Consider the following 21,769-nt stretch of genomic DNA (forward strand, 5'->3'; position numbering starts at 1 on the left):
ATAATCCAATTTTAATTAGTGGATTATGATCAGGTGTATCAAGGAGTGAGACTTTTTCAAGATCCCTCAGAAAGCTCTCAAAGGGACTTTAACAAATCTGACAAACACACAATTTGAGCAGAGTCCAGCGATGCTTGTATTGATAACTTTTCAGGTTGTTCAATGAAACAGTTGTGACTGTTAGTACCTTGATCAGTTTGAAAGTTTTATTCATTCTAAAGTGCTAAATTATCAAGGTTAAAAAGGGTTGAATACCTATAAAATATTCAGAGGAAGTTCAGGTGCAAAAAATTACTGTAGCACAGCCAGTAATCTTTAATTTATCAGAACTTGATAACCATAGTTTAGGAGATCATTTGTATGCAGAATCGGCTGGACAGGCTTCTTGACCCAGAGCTCTGGAGAGCTTTACATTTAATGATTAAAATCTTTGATTACAGTTATGGATTATTTTAATGCAGGAGTGTTTGAGTGCTGTGAATCTGTGTAGGAGCCCTGAGAGTAATAACTCGGCCTCTTTCGTGTTTTCACTAACAAACAGACTGGGCATGTGGAGCTCTGTCCTGATGAAACAGCTGCTTGTTTCTCTTTGTGTGCACACTTCTCTTTGCTCCTGGCATCGCATGAACATGCTGACTCCTCTTGTGCTTACAGGCTCTGACTAAAGACACTGACAGGAAAGTAAGGGTAATTATCTCTCTTTTTCAAATTTTTTATGTAAACGTTAGAAAGTAGAGTCAGGAGAATAGTTATTTAAGAGGGGTTTGAATGTTATCCTACCAGGGGCCTTTGTCTGAATTCCTGACCTTTACATGCATCAAAAAAGGTCAGGTGATTTATTATTGGTCTGTTTCATCTTATAAAACATTTCTTCTCCAAAACGCTAAAAGCACCAAACCACCAGGATACAAAAAGACTACATTCACTGCCATGATGCAGGTGAAATCTAACAAAAAGGCGCAGGTTTTAGAGGTTAAGTTTCTGCACTGAAAGGAGGAAGTACAACAGAGCCTCTTTGTGTGCAGCTCTCTCATTCTGCATCCTACGTCCTCCTGCTTTGGCAGCCACAAGTGCAGGTCTGTGGAAACAAGTAGGCCAGGGGCACAAAAGAGCTCGGAAAGGAAATCGCTCTCCCTGTGAAACGCGAGTGTGTGAGAAAAAACGGAGATGTGTCATTCAGTTTGCGTGAGACAGCCCTTCATCCTGCTCAGAGCATCTGTGCTGCAGACTGCACCCGAGCAGGTGGAGATGTATCTGCCTTCAGTGTTGTGTGTGTGAGTGTGTGTGTTTTGGTTTGGTGTGGGTTTTTTTGTATGCAGTTGTTGCTTTCTGCATGCCTCTCCGTCTGCGTGGGAGGCTGTGATTCACTGTACATGACTCATTCCTCTCTCCGGCTCCTGCTCCCAGTATTTCACCAGGGATGCAAACTCTTTAACGGCACATCGCACACATTAGCATCTCCCTGTTGCAACCACGCACACACACAGTGGTACAGCTGGATCCAGTGGAAATGTGCAATGGCTTGGGCGAATGCAACACGAGGGAGAGTGTGTTGTTGAGCAGCATTTCAGGTTCAGAGCAAAGTTTCATCCGTTAAGCTTCCACAGAGAGCTAACGATGATGGAAACAGAGTTAAGCTACTTCAGAAACAAGACAAAGAATATTTTCAAACTCTGAACTGTAACTTGAATAAAAAATTAGCATGTGCTGTACGCTTTGTTTAATAAGGACTTTGATAGATAAGAGGTGAAACTTATTCACTTTGATATTGTGTGTTATTCAGGATCATTCTACATCAGACAATATAAAAATCTTACTGTGCATTCTTCTTTTTTGCTTTCCTCTAAGACTAGGATTATTTTTTGCTGGATACGTTTTTTGCTCATTTACCACAAAAATCCAAAAATCAGCTTTAGATTTAACTCTTTTGTCATTTAAAGTGAGGCTTTACAAGGAAAGAAGGGATAATGAAAATTATATTATGGTGTATTTATATGTTTTGAACGTTGTAATCTTTTAGGTAACATTTCATGTTTTATTAGCACGGCCCGTTAGAAGGAAAAAAAGAGTTGTAGAAAAAAATGGAAGGAACATAAAGTCCTTCAGATAAGCGAAGGGCCTTCTGAAGTAACCAAAGAAGAACCAAACTTTCTATGTCTGTTTTTCTCAAATTCTGCATTTTAATGCACTTAGAGTTGTGATTTATTTAAACCTATAAAAAAAGAACAGGCTGAAACTTTTAGGTTGTTTTTGACATTAACAGAGCTCTGCAACCTGCCACATTGGTGAGATTCAGATCAATAGCTGAAGAGTTACAAGGGTTTGTTTGAAGCTGTTTTCACATTTTGGGGTCATTATTTTGTACCAGGATAGAAATTGAAATATGAGCAGTAATAAGCTCAGACTGGCAGGTTTAATGCTAGTTATTGTTATTTTTCAAGCAAAATTTGAAGGCTGTAGCATTTTTCTTTCTTGAGATTTCTACTCCTAGTTTTGAATCGCCTCAAAATAGCTGTGGTCGTTGTTTGAGGTGTAGTTCCTCATGAATTCAAGGTATTCCACTTTAATTCCAAATCTGAAAACTTTAAAGAGTATAAAACATAAATTTTATACTGCAAAGCACTTATTGAGTGTTTTGGTCCCAATTAATTGCAATTCTGATTTCAGCATGTCCTAGTTTTCTTTAAAGAGTCTTTACTCCAAGTATCAGTAAAAAATATACAAAACTCAGCAAGTGTTGAGGATCTGAGGCCTCTCAGTTTTTAACCTTATCATCCATGTGGTGATCTTGTAGGCTCTAATGAAGAGATGTGCTGATTGGTTGCCTGAATGTTGTGACAAATGCAGAGGCAGAAAAACACCAAATCAAACACGCTCCAGAAGAATCCATTTTTTATCCCTGCTAAATGTCTTGGAACAATTAATATTATTTCAAGGTGGCATCACTTACCAGTAGCAGATCTGCTCTTGTTGGTATTGCAAGCTGTGGGTAGAGATCCTTTTATGAGGGTGTCGAAGCTGACCTCTGGTTAAAGATGGAGTAGCTAGCATCATCTGTAGTCAACATGTTCTTGCTGTAAATAAAAAGTGACCCCTCTGCAGAATATAAACATTTTGCATGTCTGCCTTAAACTTTTGATATCTTGGCATTAAATCCCAACAGCGTAGGAGGAAGCGGAATAGAGGCTGGAGTGGGAGCAGTTTTGCATGCATGCATCTGCACTGTAATTTTCTCTACCCCAGTTTAGTCTGTGGTGATCACCGTTACTGTTGTAACATCACCACAGGAGCCAATTGAAATCACCACATAGAAGCTGAGTTTTCCCGGCAGGTGGGCCGCAGAAATAATGACTTTTTGGCTCCTGCATTTTCAGGGTTACTAGGCTGGAGCATGACCGCAGGTGAAATATAAAGGCAACAAGGGTTTCATTGCTTCATTAATAACACTGCATAAAAATCAGACCTCAGCTGTCCAACTCTGGATCTTGGGAGTATATACAAAGATGTGAAGAAATGCACATTTGTAACATCTCTTGTCTGTTTGTATTTCCCTCTGTGTCGTGTGCCGTTTGTTTATTTATTGCACCACACTCACAGGAATACTAAAGAGACTGTTCGGCCTTCACGGGTCTCATTAAGCACTTGAATGTATCACAGTGTCGTATCACTGTGCTTTGAATTCAGATGCCCCAGCTTTCATCGTCGAACATCATTTTGATTTATGTAGAAAAAATAATTAAGACCGAGATGTGTTCAATGATACGATCACTGTTCAGCCATGTGTTCATGCATCTGTATGTAAAAACAGATATTCAGTTTCTGCCTATTTGAGGCTGTGTAGTATTCATGAGCATTGAAGATTTCTGTCAGCAAACACCTCCCTGCATAAGAATTCAGATTGAGTTTTATGCACCACATTTTAAATAAATGAGACAGTTCAAAGTCTGCCGGTGCAAGTATTGTGTGCACGTAAACCTGTGTGTATCAAATCTGTTTTTCTTGCCAGAGGCTGATTTTCCCATCCATGACTTGGCTGCAACACGCAGCAGGGTCACATCCACAACAGATGAGCTCAGCTGCACAGAGCTGCTTTTAAATAGATGTGAAATATCCTCTAAATGAAAACTGAGGCTGGTTTTGATTATTTATAAAGGTAGTGTACATGAAGAAGATGCTTAAAATGATGAATCACAGTCATGTGTTGGTGATAAAAATGATAAGATAATGCTTCATTCCTTTTCTTCCTATTTTTCCCTTCTGTGTGCACAGAATTATGCAATGTTTCTGCAATTCTCATTTGTAATATTTTACCTTTTTTCCTCTGGCAGGCGTTCAACTCGGAGACAGACAACTTTAAGCTTCTATACGGAGGCCATCAGTACCATGCCAGCTGTGCCAATTTCTGGATAAACTGCGTGGAGCCCAAACCTCCCGGCCTCATACTGCCTGACCTGCTGTGAAAAGGGTTATAGCTAATCAACATCAGATAGGTGGACTGACAACTCCATCACCCTGCACTGGCTCTCACCTTGAACTGCGAGTGAAGAAAGGATGATAAGAACACTGGAACCCTCTGAAGTCATGACTTTTTATTCTAACTTATCCTGAATTTGTTCACAGTTTTGCTGACTGAGCTGCCACTCATGCTTCACTCATGTCCTGAATCTGGACTTTGGTTCACATAAAAAATGTCCTTTTTATCATGAATTCTACATAAGAAATACTCAAAACTGTTATAAAAAAAAACTCTTGTGACTCGTATTTCTCATAAAGTGTGCAATATCATGGACTAAACTAGCAGAAGTCTATAAAGCTTGAGTTTTAATATCACTTGTTGCATCTGTTTAAGAGGACTTTTACTCACCTTTCTGTTTGTTTCCACTGAACCAGAGCTGTTGAATCAGAAGCCTATTACTGTACTTGAATTATACTTTTGGTCGGGTCTGTTAGATGAATCTTTACAGCTGTTCTCGTTTTAATATCTTCACAAAATCTTTACCTTTCATATCATTTAAACTAGGCAGGTTCTACATTTTATGAATTGTGCTTTGATTGTTTTTTTGCACTGATGTCAAGCTTTCTGTGTCTGTTGAGATATTTAAATCAAATATTTTATTGGGAACAAAGGGTTGTGTGTTTGGGTCTTGAAGGGAACATGTTCCTTTTTTTGTCCGTGTTGTGTGCGACTGGAGCTGAAGGTCCAGAAGAATTCTGAACTACAATTGCTGCAGCACTGTTGTATGTTACAGTGTCGTGCTGTAGCATTGTCATAATGACCAACTGTAATGTGAATGTGATGTAAATAAATATGCAAACATCTTATTAAAAGTGTCACTGAATAGTGGTCTCTCAAGCAGTGTCGTATATTAAGTGTTATTAGTTGTAACACAACAAATCTTCTCACAGAGTCAGGATAAGGCTCTCTTAATTATATATTTCTTAGCAATTGGTTAACCAGTCTGCATGAGGATGTGATAATTAATATCAATAAAACAATGAGGATGATTTTTTAAAAAGGTTTTTACATAGCTTAAAAGGGGAGCAAGAAGTGTCGTGAAAGGATTTAGTAATTTGCCGAGAAACAGGCAGAAATTGTCCTCTAGCTTTAACTTTCAGACATAATATGAATGAAAAAGACTATAATGTTCTTAATCATTCCTTATCAAAAGGTGACATTCAACAGATACGCAAAGGTATAAATTCCTGTGAGGATAAATTGAAAATAAAGCCCAGGAGGAAAGAAAATCAGTAGCAGACACCTGCACTTTAGCTGCTCAAGGCTAGCAGAAAGGACCAGCAAATTCACCCTTTTTTGTATATCAAGGAATTGGAAGGAAGTTATGCTCTCATATTTTGCTTGCATATCATGTTTATCCACAAGTGTGCAACATCTTAAGGATGTTATCTTAATAAGTTACAAAGGAATGAAGAGTTTGGGAGAAGTCAGAAACTAGCCAGCTAAAATCAAAAACTAACGTAGCAAAACCTTGCCTAGCTGTGGAATCATGCTGTTTTGAATTAGTTAAGCTCAGGTAAAAATCCCAAGTTGGCCAATAATTAGTGAGATAGCTTTCAAATTACCCATGGGTGACACTTTGGTTGTTTACATAAGTGCTTCATATCGTGTTCATGCTAAAGCTAGCAAACTTCCGAAAGCAACTCTCATACACACAGGTGAGGAAAGTTTCTTTTTCGTTAGCCTTAGAAAAATGATACAGTACATTCAAGTGTGTATTTTAAGAAGGATATTGACACTTTTCCAGGTCACCATTTTAAAAACTATACATATTTAAGACTAAACGTGATATGGAGACGCCTAGTAATATAAAACTGCTACATGTTGCCATTAGCCTGTGCTATTTGGAGCTAAAACACTAAGCTAAACAGTCATTTTAACTTTAAAGGTATAAACACTTGCCAAGACTTAGTTTTTAGTGCATCAAAGGAAAGATGAAGTGTGAAGTAAGAAGAGAAGGCATTTTCTTCCTTCCAAAGTAAAGCTGCTTCTGGCTGTAGCTTTTAAAAGCACCAGTTAGCATATTTTCCTAATATACTTCTTAAAGTCTTTTTCTTAGATTGTTTTTTCATTAACATTCTCCCTCCCGCTTTCAGGCATGGAAAATCCTGTAAATCAGCCCAGTTATTAAATTCACGCAGCCTTTAATCTTATTCTTTCATATTTTCCATGTAGCTTTCTCTTCTAAATGCATAAATGTTGCACCACATTCCCTGCTCTGTCATTTCACTCAATAATGTACTTTCTCTGCGGCCAGTGAGGCCTCATCTCCATCACTTTGCTACAAAATGGAATAAATTCTCTTTCGACAAGCCTGCAGGGCCATCGCTTCAGCCAATCAAATAAGATGTCTGGGGGCTCTGTCAGACCACTCTCATTATCACTCCTGCACTTTTGTTCAGGTGTGTTCTCCAACATCCACTTTATCTCCCACCGTTCCTTAATTTATTTCCTGCAGAAAATGAATTTCTCTCCTCTCACTGTGAACACCGGGATTACAGAAAATTACAAGCACGGAAATCAATTACAGACTTAGGCTGAGTAATTCGAAATGCAGAGCATCTCTCCACTTCCTGTGCCTGTCATCTCCACGCTTATTGTCTGCAGTACCACACTGAAATGATCACTCTGAGAGAGGAGCCAGATTAGGGTGATACTGTATTGACTGCTGGCCCTTTGGTATTTCACAGCCATTGTAAATCATATTATTGATTTGAAAGAAAACAGCTGCTTCTTCACGATAAGTTCAAACGACTGCCTTCACCTGTGTGAATGGATCTGCTTCCTGCTTTATTCTGCTCTTGATAACATTTTGGTCTATCTACAGGAGCGACAAAAAGATCTTTTTCAATACCAAAAGCTTTTTTTTTTTTTTAGGAGTTTCAACATTCAAGTTATGATGAAAGGAGCAGAAAGGCTTAAAACATCTTTAGTTTAGTTATTGCTCTTGATTAAGTAGCTTTTTCTAGTATCAATTAAAGTCAACCAGGAAATCTTGACTTTCAAAATGAATGTTTGAGTCAAACATTTGATTACAATTAACCACATTTAAAAGTTTTATCCCTCAAAGTGGGTATTTTCTCAACTGTAAATTATAGTTTTTGGACATCAGTCTACCTCTGTAAAAGCAGAAACCATTGCTTATGATTATGCAACATTTTGGGACTAAAAGATAAATTAAAAAAAATAGATAATAAAAACAGAAGACAGCCAAATAATGTTGAGCGCGTTGTCAGAAATTAACTGTCAATAAACTAAGCTGTGCCCCTAAGTATGCAAATTTGTGTGTAACTCACAGTCTGAATGTAAACACAAGGGATGAGTTATTCAGAGCATACCTTATTGTGTACCTGTATGCTGCAATAACGGGCCTTTGAACATGACTATTAATAAAGCCTATGGCCTCAGGTGGACACTCAAGGAACTGCAGGTATTTTTTTTTTCTCATAACATTTGGTTTAGTTTTCAAGTATCAACAATGCCACTTAGTGAGGACAGTCTGAATAGCCTGGAAAATAACTTTATAAATCTTCTAATTTGATTTAAACATTTGTAGTTAGCTAGCTTCAAGCTGCAGATACGACAAACAGCCTTTATTAAAATGTAAAGTCAAAATACAGATGCGCTGTACACTATTACCTACCAAAAGAGATGAAATTTGCATAAGAGATCTGGCAGTTTAAGCCGTGGAATGGATGTCTTTTAATGCGCTGATAAACAGCAAAGATCTCTCAGGTTGGTACTGTCCACAGAGGAAGAGACTTTGTTGATTTAAAGTACTCATGGTGGTAAAGTTCAGTCACTCTTATTAGTTTTTGTAACGTTTTCTATTATTACCCCTCGTCTCCCATTTGTCAAGACTCAACCTCTTAGGAAAATAAACTCTTTCACCTGTATCAGCATTACACAAATAAATCTCTAATTTTTTTTGTTTGAGAAAAATGTTTTAGACATATAATTCATTGAATATTTTTGTTCAATGTTACATCTGTTAGAATAGAGGAGGTGGGCTTCATCACTGATACAGCAGCCAGTCACTAGGGGGAGCTCTGAATATTTTGGCTTCACCTCAAGGGCTGCCAATAACCTGAGAATAAACTCATTGTTAGTTTAAGTTGGATCATGAGATTTGGCCTGTCAGAAAAACTGCAGGAAATAAAAAGTTATTTTTTTCACAGTAGCTCTCACTACCGTCTTAACCAGACAACTTTTTGTACTTTTATGGAACGTGACCTCCATCAATAACAACGGACACACTGTGAGTCATTCCCCCTGGTTTGAAATCTTCTGTACAAATTGAATGTGCAGCTCAGTGGCTCACAGTCTTAGCCTCAGCGTCTGCTCCATCAATCAGCTCAGAGTGTTGAAGCTTTAAAGGCATCGGACGGATGAGTCACTCTCACACCCCAAGAGACGGCACACTCATGCAGCTGCTCGCTGTGGAAGGATGACTTGTTTCACTACAGCCAAGGTCTCCTGTTGCTCTTCAGACTTTTTACTCACGTATTTTACGCTGAGCTGCGGATACCTTTATTTACTACTTCAATGTCACATTTTTATTACAAGAACATGAAGCACCCAAAGCTTCTAAATCTGTCATCTGAGACTTAAACAAACATCCTCTCTGCTGCTGTTTGTTTGCAGCTGAAGCACGTGTTTGTGTGTGGTTAAATCAGGAAGACAAATTAGAACTGAAACGCGGCTGGCGGGCTTGAAATTGAGGCAGCAGTGAAAGCAGCATGTTTTTTATTAATGACAGACTCTATGGGTATGGCTTTGTTAGAAATGGAAATTCAACATTTACATGTATTGATATGGAGCCGTAGCTCATGCTGATTATGGTGAATTATTAAAAGCGGCATAATTTGAGGCCCAGAGAGGCCATGAATCAGAAAACCAGCACAGCTACAGCAGGTGTTTAAGCTTGAGTGGTGAAACACAAAGAAATCAACATAGGCTGAAAATTTTACACAACACTGTCCTTTCACCTAATATCCCTCTGCTAAAATGCTAGCATGCTACACATAGGACTTGGATTAAACTTTTCATCTCAGTTAACTCAAGTTTTTAATGTGTCAACTGCATTTTCTATTTCCGACTTTCACCAATCAGCAGTAAGTTGCTCCTGTCTGATTTTCATCTCCACAAACTTTATCAGCATTGATTGTTCTGCTTGCCCTGCAGAGTTGGAGCTCTGCCTGTCCCTGACGCTCAGGATGATGCAAATGTTTCTGCTTTAATGATAAATGATAATATCCTGCCACTGGTGAAGGATATGTTTACTTTTAGTGCTTGACTGTCCCTGGAAACGTCAGACATTAACAGAGCAAAGTCAGGGGAGGGAAAAAAGATGAATTTCCTCCTTTTTGCCTTTAGAAAATAGCGTTTGCAGTGTATAATTTAGGCCCATCACTTCTGCATGTCGGCGTTGGTCGGCCTGCCATCAGTCGGGCCTCGTCTCCTTCTCTTCGTAATGGAATTCATTGCCAGACCACTCCGGAGGTCCCTTAGAAGTGTGGGCACAAGACGAATCGCGCTCATCAATATCTGCCTGCTGCTCTGTAGTCACAGCAAATGAAAATGAATGACAGAACGCCTCTTTGACATCTTGAAGACATCCCTCGGGGGGAAATGTCTGTGCAGAATGAACATAAAGAGGCCTTTTGAGGAGGAAACGCTGCAGGCTGCTCATGTGAAAACATCTCTGGGACGCCTCAGTGAGAATAAAAGATTCTGAAAGTTTCCTTCTGACAGAAAAATGTAATGTTTGCATCAGTAAGAGAGTAAAAATGTAAGCTGTTTTCTTTATTCAAACTTGAACACAAACAGTGATAGTTATCTGCTTCTTTGATACATATTGTATTCATATAGTTGTTTTAGGGCTTAACAAACTTTAAATAAGGTTATAGGTTGTGCTACAGACATCTTTTAATGTTAAAAATTGAGTTAAAAATTCAGATATTTCCCTTTTTAACCTGTTCCTCAGTAGTAGAAGTAGCATCACCAAAACTTTATGTATCTATTAGCCGATTTAACTACAAAATACACTAAATATTTTCAAGAAAATTACACAGGTTAGGAAGATTATTTTTCATGTCTTTTGGAAAAAACAAGTGATCTATAAAGTAGGTTACTATAGGCTTTTTTTGGTTTGCTCAAGCTTAAAAAGTTTCAAACTATTGTGGAAAACAGACTTCCTGGTTGTGTTAAAAACTGGATTCTGATTGGTCAAAATCCCATTACAACAGAATTGATTCTGAATTGAGTTTCATCTTTTCCTGTTCGAACCGAAACAAAATATCTTTTAGCGTCGTTGATAACACTGTGGCAGGAAAGGAACACAAAACCGTCTTTTTGTGGTTGATAGTCGACCAGTCACCCCGAAATAAAAGAAGTGCAGAAAATAAAAAGAAAGACAAGAGTGAGGGATGTTGGAACAGATGGAGCTGAGTAAAAGAGATGTCAAGCGAGTTGAAAAAAACACACAACGCATAAACTGACTTCAGTTTTTAGTTATTGGTCAAGTAATACGGAAACACCAACAGAAGAGTGATCATAGACCTTCTACAGCTGCTATTTTCTGCATTTTCTATAAGAATGCTAACAGAAAAATGCTAATGTTCTGACTTGAGCGTAAATGAAAAAGTTACATTAATTGTCATTACTGTCAATATTTTACGATCATGTTCAGATAAAAATGTTAAGTTTTGTTTTGTTTTTGTTTGTCTTTAAGGCTTGAGCAACAGATTTAGTTTAAACATTATTGGAAATCTTGGACTACTTATACATCTTCATTAAACTGTACTACATCCCAAATATGGACATGGTGACCTCTCCCCCTCGAGAGTTTGCTAGTTTTTGTTTTTGTTGTTAAGTTTTGAGCTACTCAATTGCAAATAGTTTATTCTTGTCAATACAAGTTTTTCTGATCAAAGAACATATGCAAGCAGCTGGGCTTAAACACCCAACCCTCCAGGTTTTCTTTTCTGTTATGAACTCTCTAATTTTTTTATGGTCCAAAGTACAATGAGGTTTTTATGTGTTGTAGTTGTTTGACTTATATCATTATCTTATTTAATTTAATTTAATTTAATTTAATTTAATTTAATTTAATTTAATTTAATTTAAGTTAATTTAATTTAACTTAATTTAATTTAATTTAATTTAATCAAATTCAATTTTATCTTATTTAATTTAATTTTATTTAATTTTACTTTTTATTCATTTTTCCCTACCAAATTACACTGTAATTCATCAGTTTTCAGTATACTTGATAATAACCACAAACTTGGATATATGTCTTCACAGAAACATACTTGGTTTGGACTTGTTTGCACTCTTTCATTCTTTCATTTTGTGTGGTAAGGGGCATAGACATGCATGTAAATGTAAATGCAAATTTTTTTATTATGTTACTACCCCTGACTTTCTAATTTTTGATACAAAATTTGCTTTTCATTTATTTACTTTGTTTTATTTTTCTTTTAAATTGCTTTCAAAAAAGTTTTTATTTATTTATTTTGATTTCTACCACAATGAATAACAATGGTCTGAAAATAACATGTCATACTTGTTTTACTGTTTTTCCTTATTTCTGAAAAATGCATGTCACTTTGTCTAGCTGCAAAACATATTTTCATTTTGCATTGAATAAAAACTTAAATACTAAAAAAAAAATACATTAAGGATTGTAGGGGCTATTCTTTAGCTAGAATGTAGCTAAGAAATAGCCCTTCTGGTTTTCAAACTGGTGGATGCTACGTTATGACAAAGGGGTGGAGCAAATCAGGGGTGCCCAAAACACAGTATGGGTAGACTGTGTGTCATTAAAAATAATGCTTTAGAAGTCCTTCAATCACTTCACTGTGTTTTGACCCTTGCACGGCGCACTTCAGGGTATACTCCGTGGGTAAACGCTGTACAGTGTTTAGTGAGTGGGTGATTATCTGAATAAGACTCTTTTCTAGGTACGAGAAGGATCTCAGCTCACCCTGAAGGATCTATTCTGCATAACCACCCACTCACTATACATTATCAGAGAAAAAAGAAATTTCTGAGTGTACAGTGCTGTTTTCTTTGAAGTGACTGTATTTACTATGTAATCTGTTTATAGTTTATATTTGTGAGATTAACTGTGAACTTTTTAACCCTAAAAATTTAATGCAAACCAAAGCTTTTAAATAATCTATCAAGCAGGAAAGAAAAATCTGGAGTAGGTGATGACAGCCAGGGATATTTCACTTACTGGGTCGGGTTTACAAATGGCACGCATCTAATACAGCTGTCCGTGTTGACACAAGAGTAAATAAAATCCTTCCAAGCATGGATATTAGAGCCACCAGTCCCCACAAGGCAGCAGATATTGTTTTAATAGAGCGTTAGATATCACTACAATAACATAGTGTGGTCACAGGATGGTACAGTCAACCCTGTGGTACACAGGAACTTTCACCTTGACTTGCTGCTTACATCTTCTGGATTTCATCTTCAGAAAGGTTTGATATTCTAACATCTTTAAACTGACTCATAGACTTTTTTTCCTACTATCGTTACATTCCAACAAAATAATTTGTCTGTATATATTTTTTTCTGTACACTTATCTTAAATGCTACCATAAATTGAGAGCATGCTGCTGCCCTTCACACTACAGACTACTGCAAAACTTTCACAAGACCACCACATGACACCACGTCAGGAAAAGGACTTCAGTCACATCTCTGTCAGAGAGACACCGTCGCAGAGTGCCTGTCCTCCACTGGAACTGGGGTCAGACCAGAAATTAGACAGCACCGACCTCCACTTTGTTTTTTTTCTCTTTTTTTTGGTGTCTGACATCTTTGTGGTCTGATGGATCCTTTGGTCCGAAGGGTTCTAGGCTTAAGTTGCCTTGTTCCCACTCAAAGGCTAAACGGAGGCAACTGGTTGGATGAACAGCTTTCACGTGAACACCCAGTGTTTCCAGTGACTTCCTCTGTCCAAAAACATTGTTAAATAAGCTTCACACACATGTACACTCACACTTTCCTCTTCTGAACAGGCACGAACCTGCAGTCCAGAGCAGCAGAGGGCTCCTCTCAACGTTGCGATCCTTGCTGTGGAGAGTTTGTCCCTCACAGGCCCCAGTACGGAGCCAGACTCCTGCGGTCCCTGTCATAAACATCAGGTATGACCCCGTATGGAGTCTGCACCATCTTTACAGAGTTCCTACCAAACAGCTTCCTCTCGTATTCGATGAGCTGGCGCCAGAAGCCTCCGTTCGGCCTGATGACAGGGCGTCTGGCTTTGACCCAGGCATGGGCTTCCGCCAGAGACACACGGTGGTACTTCATGAGATATGCCAGACACAGAGAGGCAGAGCGGCTCACCCCCGCTGCACAGTGCACCAGCACTGCCCCTCGCTTCCTTCCTACACTGTGGATCTTATCCGCCACGCTGTCGAAGTACAAGGAGATGGGGGAGTGAGGCATGTCTGCCAGAGGGACCTTCACGTACTCCATGTGAGGCCAGTTGAAGTTGGGGAGCTCGATGGTGGCGTTGACGACACAGGTGATGCCTTTGGACAGCAGCAGGCTGCGGTTGGACGCCACGTTGCCCCTGCTGAGAAACAAGTTTGGGGTAATTTGTGCGATTCCCCCAAGCAGACTTCCGCTCTCAGGCAGCAGCCTGGGCACTGTAGCGGGCAACATGGAGCTACGATGATGGTGGTGGTGGAAGAAGCCGTGGCTGCGGGAACCCATCATGGAATCAAGACGATAAGTTTCTTTCTTTTGAATCTTCAAGAACTAAGACTCATAGTCCTGCAAGCTCCTGAAACACACAAACAGATTTCATTTTCAAACATTTTTCTACTTCAGATTGGGCAGACGAACACACAAACACATCACAAGGACACACAAGATCACTGCTGTTTGCAAAAACAAGAGTGCCAAAACACCCTTTTCTTTGGACGTCATTGTGCTGCAAAGACGCAAAAACACAAGTGTTAAAACACTCTGACACTGAGCGGAGAGCTCTTTCCAGAAAATATTTTCCATCAGACAAAACAATTCGAGATCGCTTCAAACACAATGACCCACACATCCAAAATCCTCACGTTACTTCACATCTGACGGGTTTTCATACATGAAGAGACACATACGTGTCTCAGCCGGGGAGAGCAGACCCCCCGCTGTATGTTCCTCTGCATTCAGGTGTAATGGCCTCAGCGCTTCACACTGAGACGTGCCTCCCTCTGCCATGTGAGCGCAGACCCCCTGGAGGCCCACGCTCACCTCATCTCATGTTCATCCATCCACAGCCCTCACATACAGATTACATCTCAACGCTTTCTGGCTGCTGCTGCTGCTGTCGCTTTCAATCGCAGCAAACTGCCGGGTGGAGAGTAATTATATTCTGTATGTTCACATCGAGTGTGTTCATAATAAACTTCATGTAGGTGCAAAATGTTCAGAAATGTCTAAATCTAATTCAAATTCAAAAAAGAAAAGGATGATATGTTTATTTGTGTAATTAGGTGAACGCAAGGATTCAGTGAGCAGATCATGAAGAAGAACAAATGAGTGGACTCATAACGTGTAATTTCTGGCAGGGCTGTGTGATGGAAATAGCCTCCTGTGTTAATACTTCAGTTATCAGCACAGAGCCCACAGCTCCGGGCGCTGCTGCTGCTGCTGCACACACTGTTGCACTTGTCGTGCGTCATCCACACCCCGTGCACCGCTCTGGCCAGCAGCTCTTTTTCTTTCATTTTCTGCAACAGTCTGGTTAACAAGACGCACGGGTCAACTGCTCTCAACTGGGATTCAACCTGCAGAAATAACAGCACACCTGATCACCTGCTGCAGAGACAGATACAGCTCCAGAGACTGGAAGAGGTTCTTCTTGTTCCTATAAAAAAGATCATACATGGATCCAAATATATCTACTCTGAGAGGGTGGTGGCAGCTTTGAATGGATGCAAAACCCTTTACTTTTTATTATCAACCCATTCTTTGTCACTTTCCCTCATTCTCTGGTTGATAAACCAGTCCTCTTTGCTTTTGGTGTCAACTGATCCTGTAAGCAAGATGTTCCCACACGGAGAGTCTGAAACTATTTACGCCAAGCTTCCATCTATCTGTTCTTTTTACTGCTTCTTCTCCATTCAGGGTCCTCAGGGGCTGGAGCCTATACCAGCTTTCATTGTGCGAGAGGCGGAGCTCATCTTGGACAGGACGCCGGCCAAACCCAGGAAGGCAGTGCCCCTCAGCAGGAACTAATTCAGCTCCTGAAACATTGCTACGCTTGTTGATGTCACTTCTGTAACAGTAAGGAATGGGATGTACTTGTATTTTTGATGGTGAGACTGGCACTGCTACCACTGCTGCTCCTGCTATTACAACTATTTTTATGTTTTCTTTGTGAAATCCTTCTGAATAAGAGCAAACATAAAGTATACAGATCTTTTATACTTAAGGAGCATAAAATACCACTCAGTCCACCTTTTTTTTGCCATAAGTGGTCACATTGACTGCACAGTTTACCTGTGGTTATAGTAATCAAAATGTATCTTCTGGTTGCCAAGGAACTGACCGCGGGGCCGGTCAGAGTTGGTAGCATTCTAGTTCAAGTCTAATTTGCACAGTAGGAAAACTCTGAGTGGTAAAAGTTTGGGGAGAAAGTTTTGATAAAATGTCTTCAAGTGTTAACTGCACCAAAACAGTCTTGTGTCATGGCACTAATATCTGCATGTTTGTATCAAGCACTCAATGACTGTTTCTTTCTGGTTCAGTCTAAATGCATCAATAATTACAAAATCAGGTATCATAACAGACACATCCTCCTACTCTTGTTTGCGTTGGGCACCATTCCCCTCAAAAGATGAATCATTTAAAACATGTGTGAAGCAAACAATCCTTCACTGTAGCAGTATGTGTGAAAGGAAAACACCAGATATGAGCCCATCTCAGGACTCTACAGAAAACTACTTTTGACAAGACCCCATTACTGACCAGACTTTCTAAATCAGTCAAGACAAGATGCAGAAATCTCTAATATGCTGACAGTGTACTGTTATCTTTTGTGCTATTTATTCCAAAGAAAGGGACTCACCTGGTTCAGATGAAAGAGTTTAAAAAAGAGATTTATTTTGGTCACATGGTCTCAGGTTTGACACGTGATTGTTTCTTTGGGTCACTAAACTAAAAGGCTGGGAACCATTGCTCTAAATGTTACATCCCAGAAGGTTCAAATAAAAAAGTCAGCTGTCATCTTTTGTTTTACCTCCAGGATAACCTCTTAACTGGTTTGTCTGACTGTTTTAAAGTATACAGTTAGTTTGAAGTAGAAACAGGAAATACTATAGCAAAGCCGTTTTGAGTTGTCAGTTTTTATCTGTTGGGGGTTGAAGCTTTGAGAACTTCTTTCATGTGGTCTTGGTTTAAAACTCTCCACAAGAACTTCGGTTTACTGTCATCTGACAATCAAACTGAACTTTTCTGTATTTATTTTCACAACATTTATCAGTCACATTTTGTTTGCCTTAGCTTCTCTGTCTATTCGTGATTTTATAATATAATAAAACAACACTTTGGGATTTGATATGTGTTGTTTTAAGTGATTAGACATTTTTTTCTGACTCTGTCTTTCACTTTAATTTTATCGGTGATATTCGTGGTACCGTTGTTACTTTTTTATATGATGTCTGCATAAAGTTTGCACAGTTGGGCCCAACTCTGAAGTCCAGGTGAGGTGCTTCCAGTCTTTTCAGCTTGTGACCCTCAAAATAGTTGTGCTGCAGATCAGCAACCCCCTGCTGAGAGAACACATTAGCAGGCCTAAAAACTCAATCGATTTGATTAACATGGAATTAAACTACAAAAGAGATCAAACGTTATCTGTTTCCATGACCTTAAATAAAATTTAACAACATTTCTTTTTTTTTTTAGTTTGAATATTCTGGAATAAATATGCAATTGCAAATTGTGGAGGGCATTTGGTGACCCGTGCTTTGGGAATCCCTGGTCTTGGTGAACCTCAGCACTGTTTGCAACTGAAATGTAGCAGAGCAGCACAAAAGTTAGTGAAGAGCTGAGGATAATTTTTAACTCTAGTAAAAAAAAATCCCATATTAATAAGTTAAAGAGTCATTTCCACAATTTCCCTTTAAATAAAAAACCCCAACAACTTGGACACATGCATTAACTGAAGACAGGTAGACAGTGTTAGAAATGTTGGTCTCAAGTGTTGAATGTTGACTAAAGCATTTACAGAATTTGTTTCTGCATCACTGTGAACAAACTGAGACTCCTGTGAATCACTCTGCTCTCTGACTCAGATTCACCCTGAATATAATCCTGACATCATTCTGAAACTGACAAAGTCAACCACAAACAGCCGACTCTCTGTTTCAATGAAACACAGGGTTTACACATTACCTCATTGCTAAATATACGTACATACGTACCATCAGCTGGAGTAAGAACACGCTCTGTTGCTGTGGCAACCTACTGACCACAGTATAAGACAACAGTGGCTACATGAGCGCTGAGATGAAGAAGATAACAGGACAGAATAATCCCTGCTCCTCTCTGATGTACCATAGCGACGGGCTTTGCTGAGATTTGCTTCGTCCACTTGGGTTATTTTTACCCCGGGCAGGGCAGGAGAGCAGCTACAGGAACATTGGAGGAGGAAGTATGCAGAGGATGTCACCACAGGAAAATCTACTGTAGAAATATCACAGCTTCCTGTCATTCTGATTCAGAAAAACATGAGACAACTGTCGATGAACACTTTCCTCCTGAGCCAAATCAATCCCTGTATTATTTCTTGAAGAGCCCCTCACTAAATCACCAGCGTGCTGTCAACAGGTGGTCTCACCTCACAAATCTCATCCATCTGCAAGAGGATTCCTCAAGGGGTCTGGTTCCACCTCCGCCAACACAAATTGGAAACGTGACCCACCTGCTGGAAAGCCATCAGCAACCTCACCCTCAGGACTCTCACTGCTAAAACCGCTATGACACCCAGATCTAAGCCTGGACTTGGACTTGGCAAACATGAAACTCTGGGCTGACACTTCCCTCACAGCTCAGAGAAGGATGAATAAAACCAGTGAAGTGTCTGAGAAAGGTGTGAGCAGACACACGACTCTCAGCATCACCTCTAAATCAAAGGCAATCAATTTATTCAGTCTGAGTGATCCATGAAAGTGACTCTGCAGCTGCTGACAGTCCAGATAATAATCAGGAGAAAATGGGAGAAATGACAAGGATGGTTCTTTGAGGAGGAAGGACACGGCTTTTAAAATTCACCAAAACACACCTGGGTGCAGCTTTGAAGCCACAGAGACAGGAGGAGCCTTCAAAGTCTCCTGCAGAGGGTTCAAAAGAAGGAGAGTCAGATTCCACATGAAGAGAGGGTTCAGCTATGGCACCTTCCCCCAGCATGGGTGCTGCTCACTGGGCACATTATGTTACACCTGTGTGTAAGTCACACTCAATCACCTGCAAACGCACATGAACCGCCTGTGACAGGTGGAAGAGGAGTAGTGTGCACGTGTTGCTACAAATTTGCAAAAATGATTCCCATTCTTCTTTCTGATCTTTCAGACAAATTAGGCCTTGAGAATGCAAAGAAAGTCATGATTACAGGACTGAGTATGACTGCATTCATTCACCCTGCTTTAAAACAATGAAACAAATGACACCCTGCTCAAAATCTGATGAAGCAGACTCATCATTATCTATAGCTGCTGCTACAAACCGGGTTGCCAGATCTGACTGACAGTTTCCAGCCCAAACACAACGTAAAACTCGCCCACCCAATAAACAACAGCTCAAATCTCATCAAACGTCATCTTTAGAAACTAAATTCCACTTCTAGATTTAATAGATTAGTGCAGACTTGACACTTTGCAACAAGACCTATGTTTTTTAATTAAGTTGCCTTCTGTTTTATGTGACAGGATACATACTACGAGCTTTGGAGTCATCCTCTTGGACAGGTCAATCAAGATTTCAGCCCCGGACCAGTCTCCCATTCCTTTCTGTATCAGTTTTTTGGAATTTTCCACTTCAGCATGATGCCAAGTCCAAGCTTGAGAGGAAAGGCCTTCGAGCTAACACACCTCAGCATAGCTTGGGTGAACTCTTAACCACGTGTGACAGGGACCAATACCATTTCACAGTGATCCTTGATTAACCAGAGGCAATCACTGCCTGATGATGTCTTGTTGGACAGATTTTTCTCCATTTCAAAATAAATGAACTAATGGTAGGAGTGCAAGCACAAGTTTATTGAAATGTGTAAGTTTTTACTTTTTTGCCTCATAATGGCCACTATTTTGTTAGTGTTTCTGGGAAAAAGAAGAAAATGTAAAAAGCAGCACATACTTCATCAACCTACCTGACCTGATGCTGTTTTTTTTTCAGCTCAACATGTTCAGAAGAATCCTAATTGGACTGAAACCTGCTCAATCTGGCAATCCGGCAAAATTGAATTTGCTACTCTTTCGAAAGCTACTCAACAATTAAGATATTTTCAAGCACAAATATCTCAGTTGAACTTATTTAATGAGAAAATTGCTGCTTCTTTCATCATTTTCAGTAGTAAAAATAGATTTTGACCAGTTACAGAGACTAAGAATTTGGGGGTTAATATGTCGTACTGGATCCACAACTCATGAACTACACAGTTTTTTTCAGCCATACATGTTCAATCTGGCAACTCTGGCCAAGAGCACTGAGTACCACATGAAACTGCAAATTTCCTGAACTTTGAGTTATATTTGCAATTTTTCAGAAAACTGACCAATGGTTTAGTCATTTTCGAGAATAAATGTCTCAAGTTGACTCATTACATGTGAAATTCACAGCTTTTCTTTATCATATTTGACAATAAAATGTATAGATGACCAGTTGGGTGGATTAAGGAAAGAATTCAACATTAATTACTAATTTATTGCATATTTTGGACAAAATTCATACCACTTCTGCATGAAAAACTCATTAATTAAACAAAACCATAAGACGTATAGCTTGTATTGGTCTACACGTTGGTTTAAGACAGCATTAATGTCATTAGACCAATATTTAACTTATTAAATTCGGTTTTTCTGACACAAGTTAACCACTCCAGTTGTTTCAAACATCAAATATTTACTTCTGTTGGGGAAGAAGGTGTTGCCTGTACCTGTCACGTGCCGCTGTGTGTGAAAACGTAGAGCTTTTAGGTGAATGACTCAAGTTAAAAATGTATGACTGAGCCCTGAATGAGAACTACTCGTCTACGCACATGCACGAGAAAAAAAGAAGCGCGTGCGACGACAATTCGCTGCGCGTGCCTTTACAAGTTCAGGTGTCCAAAATAGCCCACAATAAAGTGTAATATAAAAGTCCTCACACCTGAGATCAACGTGTCTTCTTGAATGATGCAGGTAAGCACGTTTCTAACTGCAATTGCACCCATCTTACATCATGTAATAGATAACACAAGAAAACTGTGGCTAAAAGCCTTAAACAACTCAATAACAGATAGATGAAGAGGTTTAAAGAATAAATTCCACCTCCATCAAATTTCAAACTTACCCGTCAGCTCTTCGTGAGGCAGAGATGGAGGTTTCAACGCGACTACACAGCATGCACCGATCCGGAGGGTTGCTGGCTCACTGTCCGGACATTAACCTTCGGTCAGTCGGATCTCACAGACAACCAGAGGGATGGCGAGAGGCCAGGAGGTGGGAGACAAAGCGTGACAGCCAACAACATAATGTGAAAGTCAACAGAAATACGAGCCATCAGTGCATCCGCCTGCTTCTCCGCTGGCTGGAGCGGCGTGTACAGAGCAACATTGCCTCTGTATGAGGGGCGATCAGTGCCACACAGAGGCGGAGGCAGGAGAAGCATGTTTAAAGGAACCACGGATGAAGATTAAGGTTATGTATATTGGGAAGGAGAATACTAACAAAGAGAGTTAAAAAGTTTTAAAATGCAAAATGTAAAATTAAACGTCTACTGACATAGAATTTAACGATAATGTTTTTCCTGCTGAAAACAAAAATTCAAAGACAAAATTTTGATATCAGAAAAAAAATTGATGACAAAGTAAAACCATCTAGATAACTTTCTAAACTATTTCACTTCACAGGTGATGCATGCAGTGAATTAAACACACCCAATTTCTAGTTTTTGACAGTTTAAATAAACTTATTTTGACACTTGCGTTTATAAGAAGAAAGCCACTTTAAATGTCCTTGGAGCTTTGCAGTGAAC

General features: G+C 39.4%; 2 protein-coding genes across 10 annotated transcripts in view; one reads left to right on the plus strand and one right to left on the minus strand.

Moving 5' to 3' along the window:
- The window catches only part of synrg (synergin, gamma), a 42,507-nt gene extending 37,184 nt beyond the window's left edge, over nucleotides 1–5,323 (plus strand). For 3 of the 9 annotated variants that reach the window (XM_074678903.1, XM_074678904.1, XM_074678908.1), the window contains 2 exons: nucleotides 655–687; nucleotides 4,329–5,323. In XM_074678903.1, the coding sequence (XP_074535004.1) occupies nucleotides 655–687; nucleotides 4,329–4,460 (165 nt within the window). In that variant the 3' untranslated portion in view covers nucleotides 4,461–5,323. The remainder of the gene's footprint in view (nucleotides 1–654; nucleotides 688–4,328) is intronic. The other 6 variants (XM_074678905.1, XM_074678907.1, XM_074678906.1 and 3 more) reach the window with 3 other exon arrangements.
- A 4,760-nt stretch (nucleotides 5,324–10,083) lies between these two features.
- dusp14 (dual specificity phosphatase 14) lies at nucleotides 10,084–21,368 on the minus strand. The gene is made up of 2 exons (XM_074678670.1): nucleotides 21,086–21,368; nucleotides 10,084–14,324 (listed from the first exon to the last, which is right to left on the minus strand). Exon 2 carries the CDS (start codon nucleotides 14,255–14,257, stop codon nucleotides 13,628–13,630), a length of 630 nt encoding a protein of 209 aa, XP_074534771.1. The 5' UTR covers nucleotides 14,258–14,324; nucleotides 21,086–21,368; the 3' UTR covers nucleotides 10,084–13,627.
- Nucleotides 21,369–21,769: the final 401 nt, after the last annotated feature.

This window comes from Halichoeres trimaculatus, unplaced genomic scaffold (assembly GCF_033239565.1).
Source record: "Halichoeres trimaculatus isolate MK-OKI-2021-1 unplaced genomic scaffold, fHalTri1.1 fHalTri1_scaffold_9, whole genome shotgun sequence".
NCBI classification, from domain to species: domain Eukaryota; kingdom Metazoa; phylum Chordata; class Actinopteri; order Labriformes; family Labridae; genus Halichoeres; species Halichoeres trimaculatus.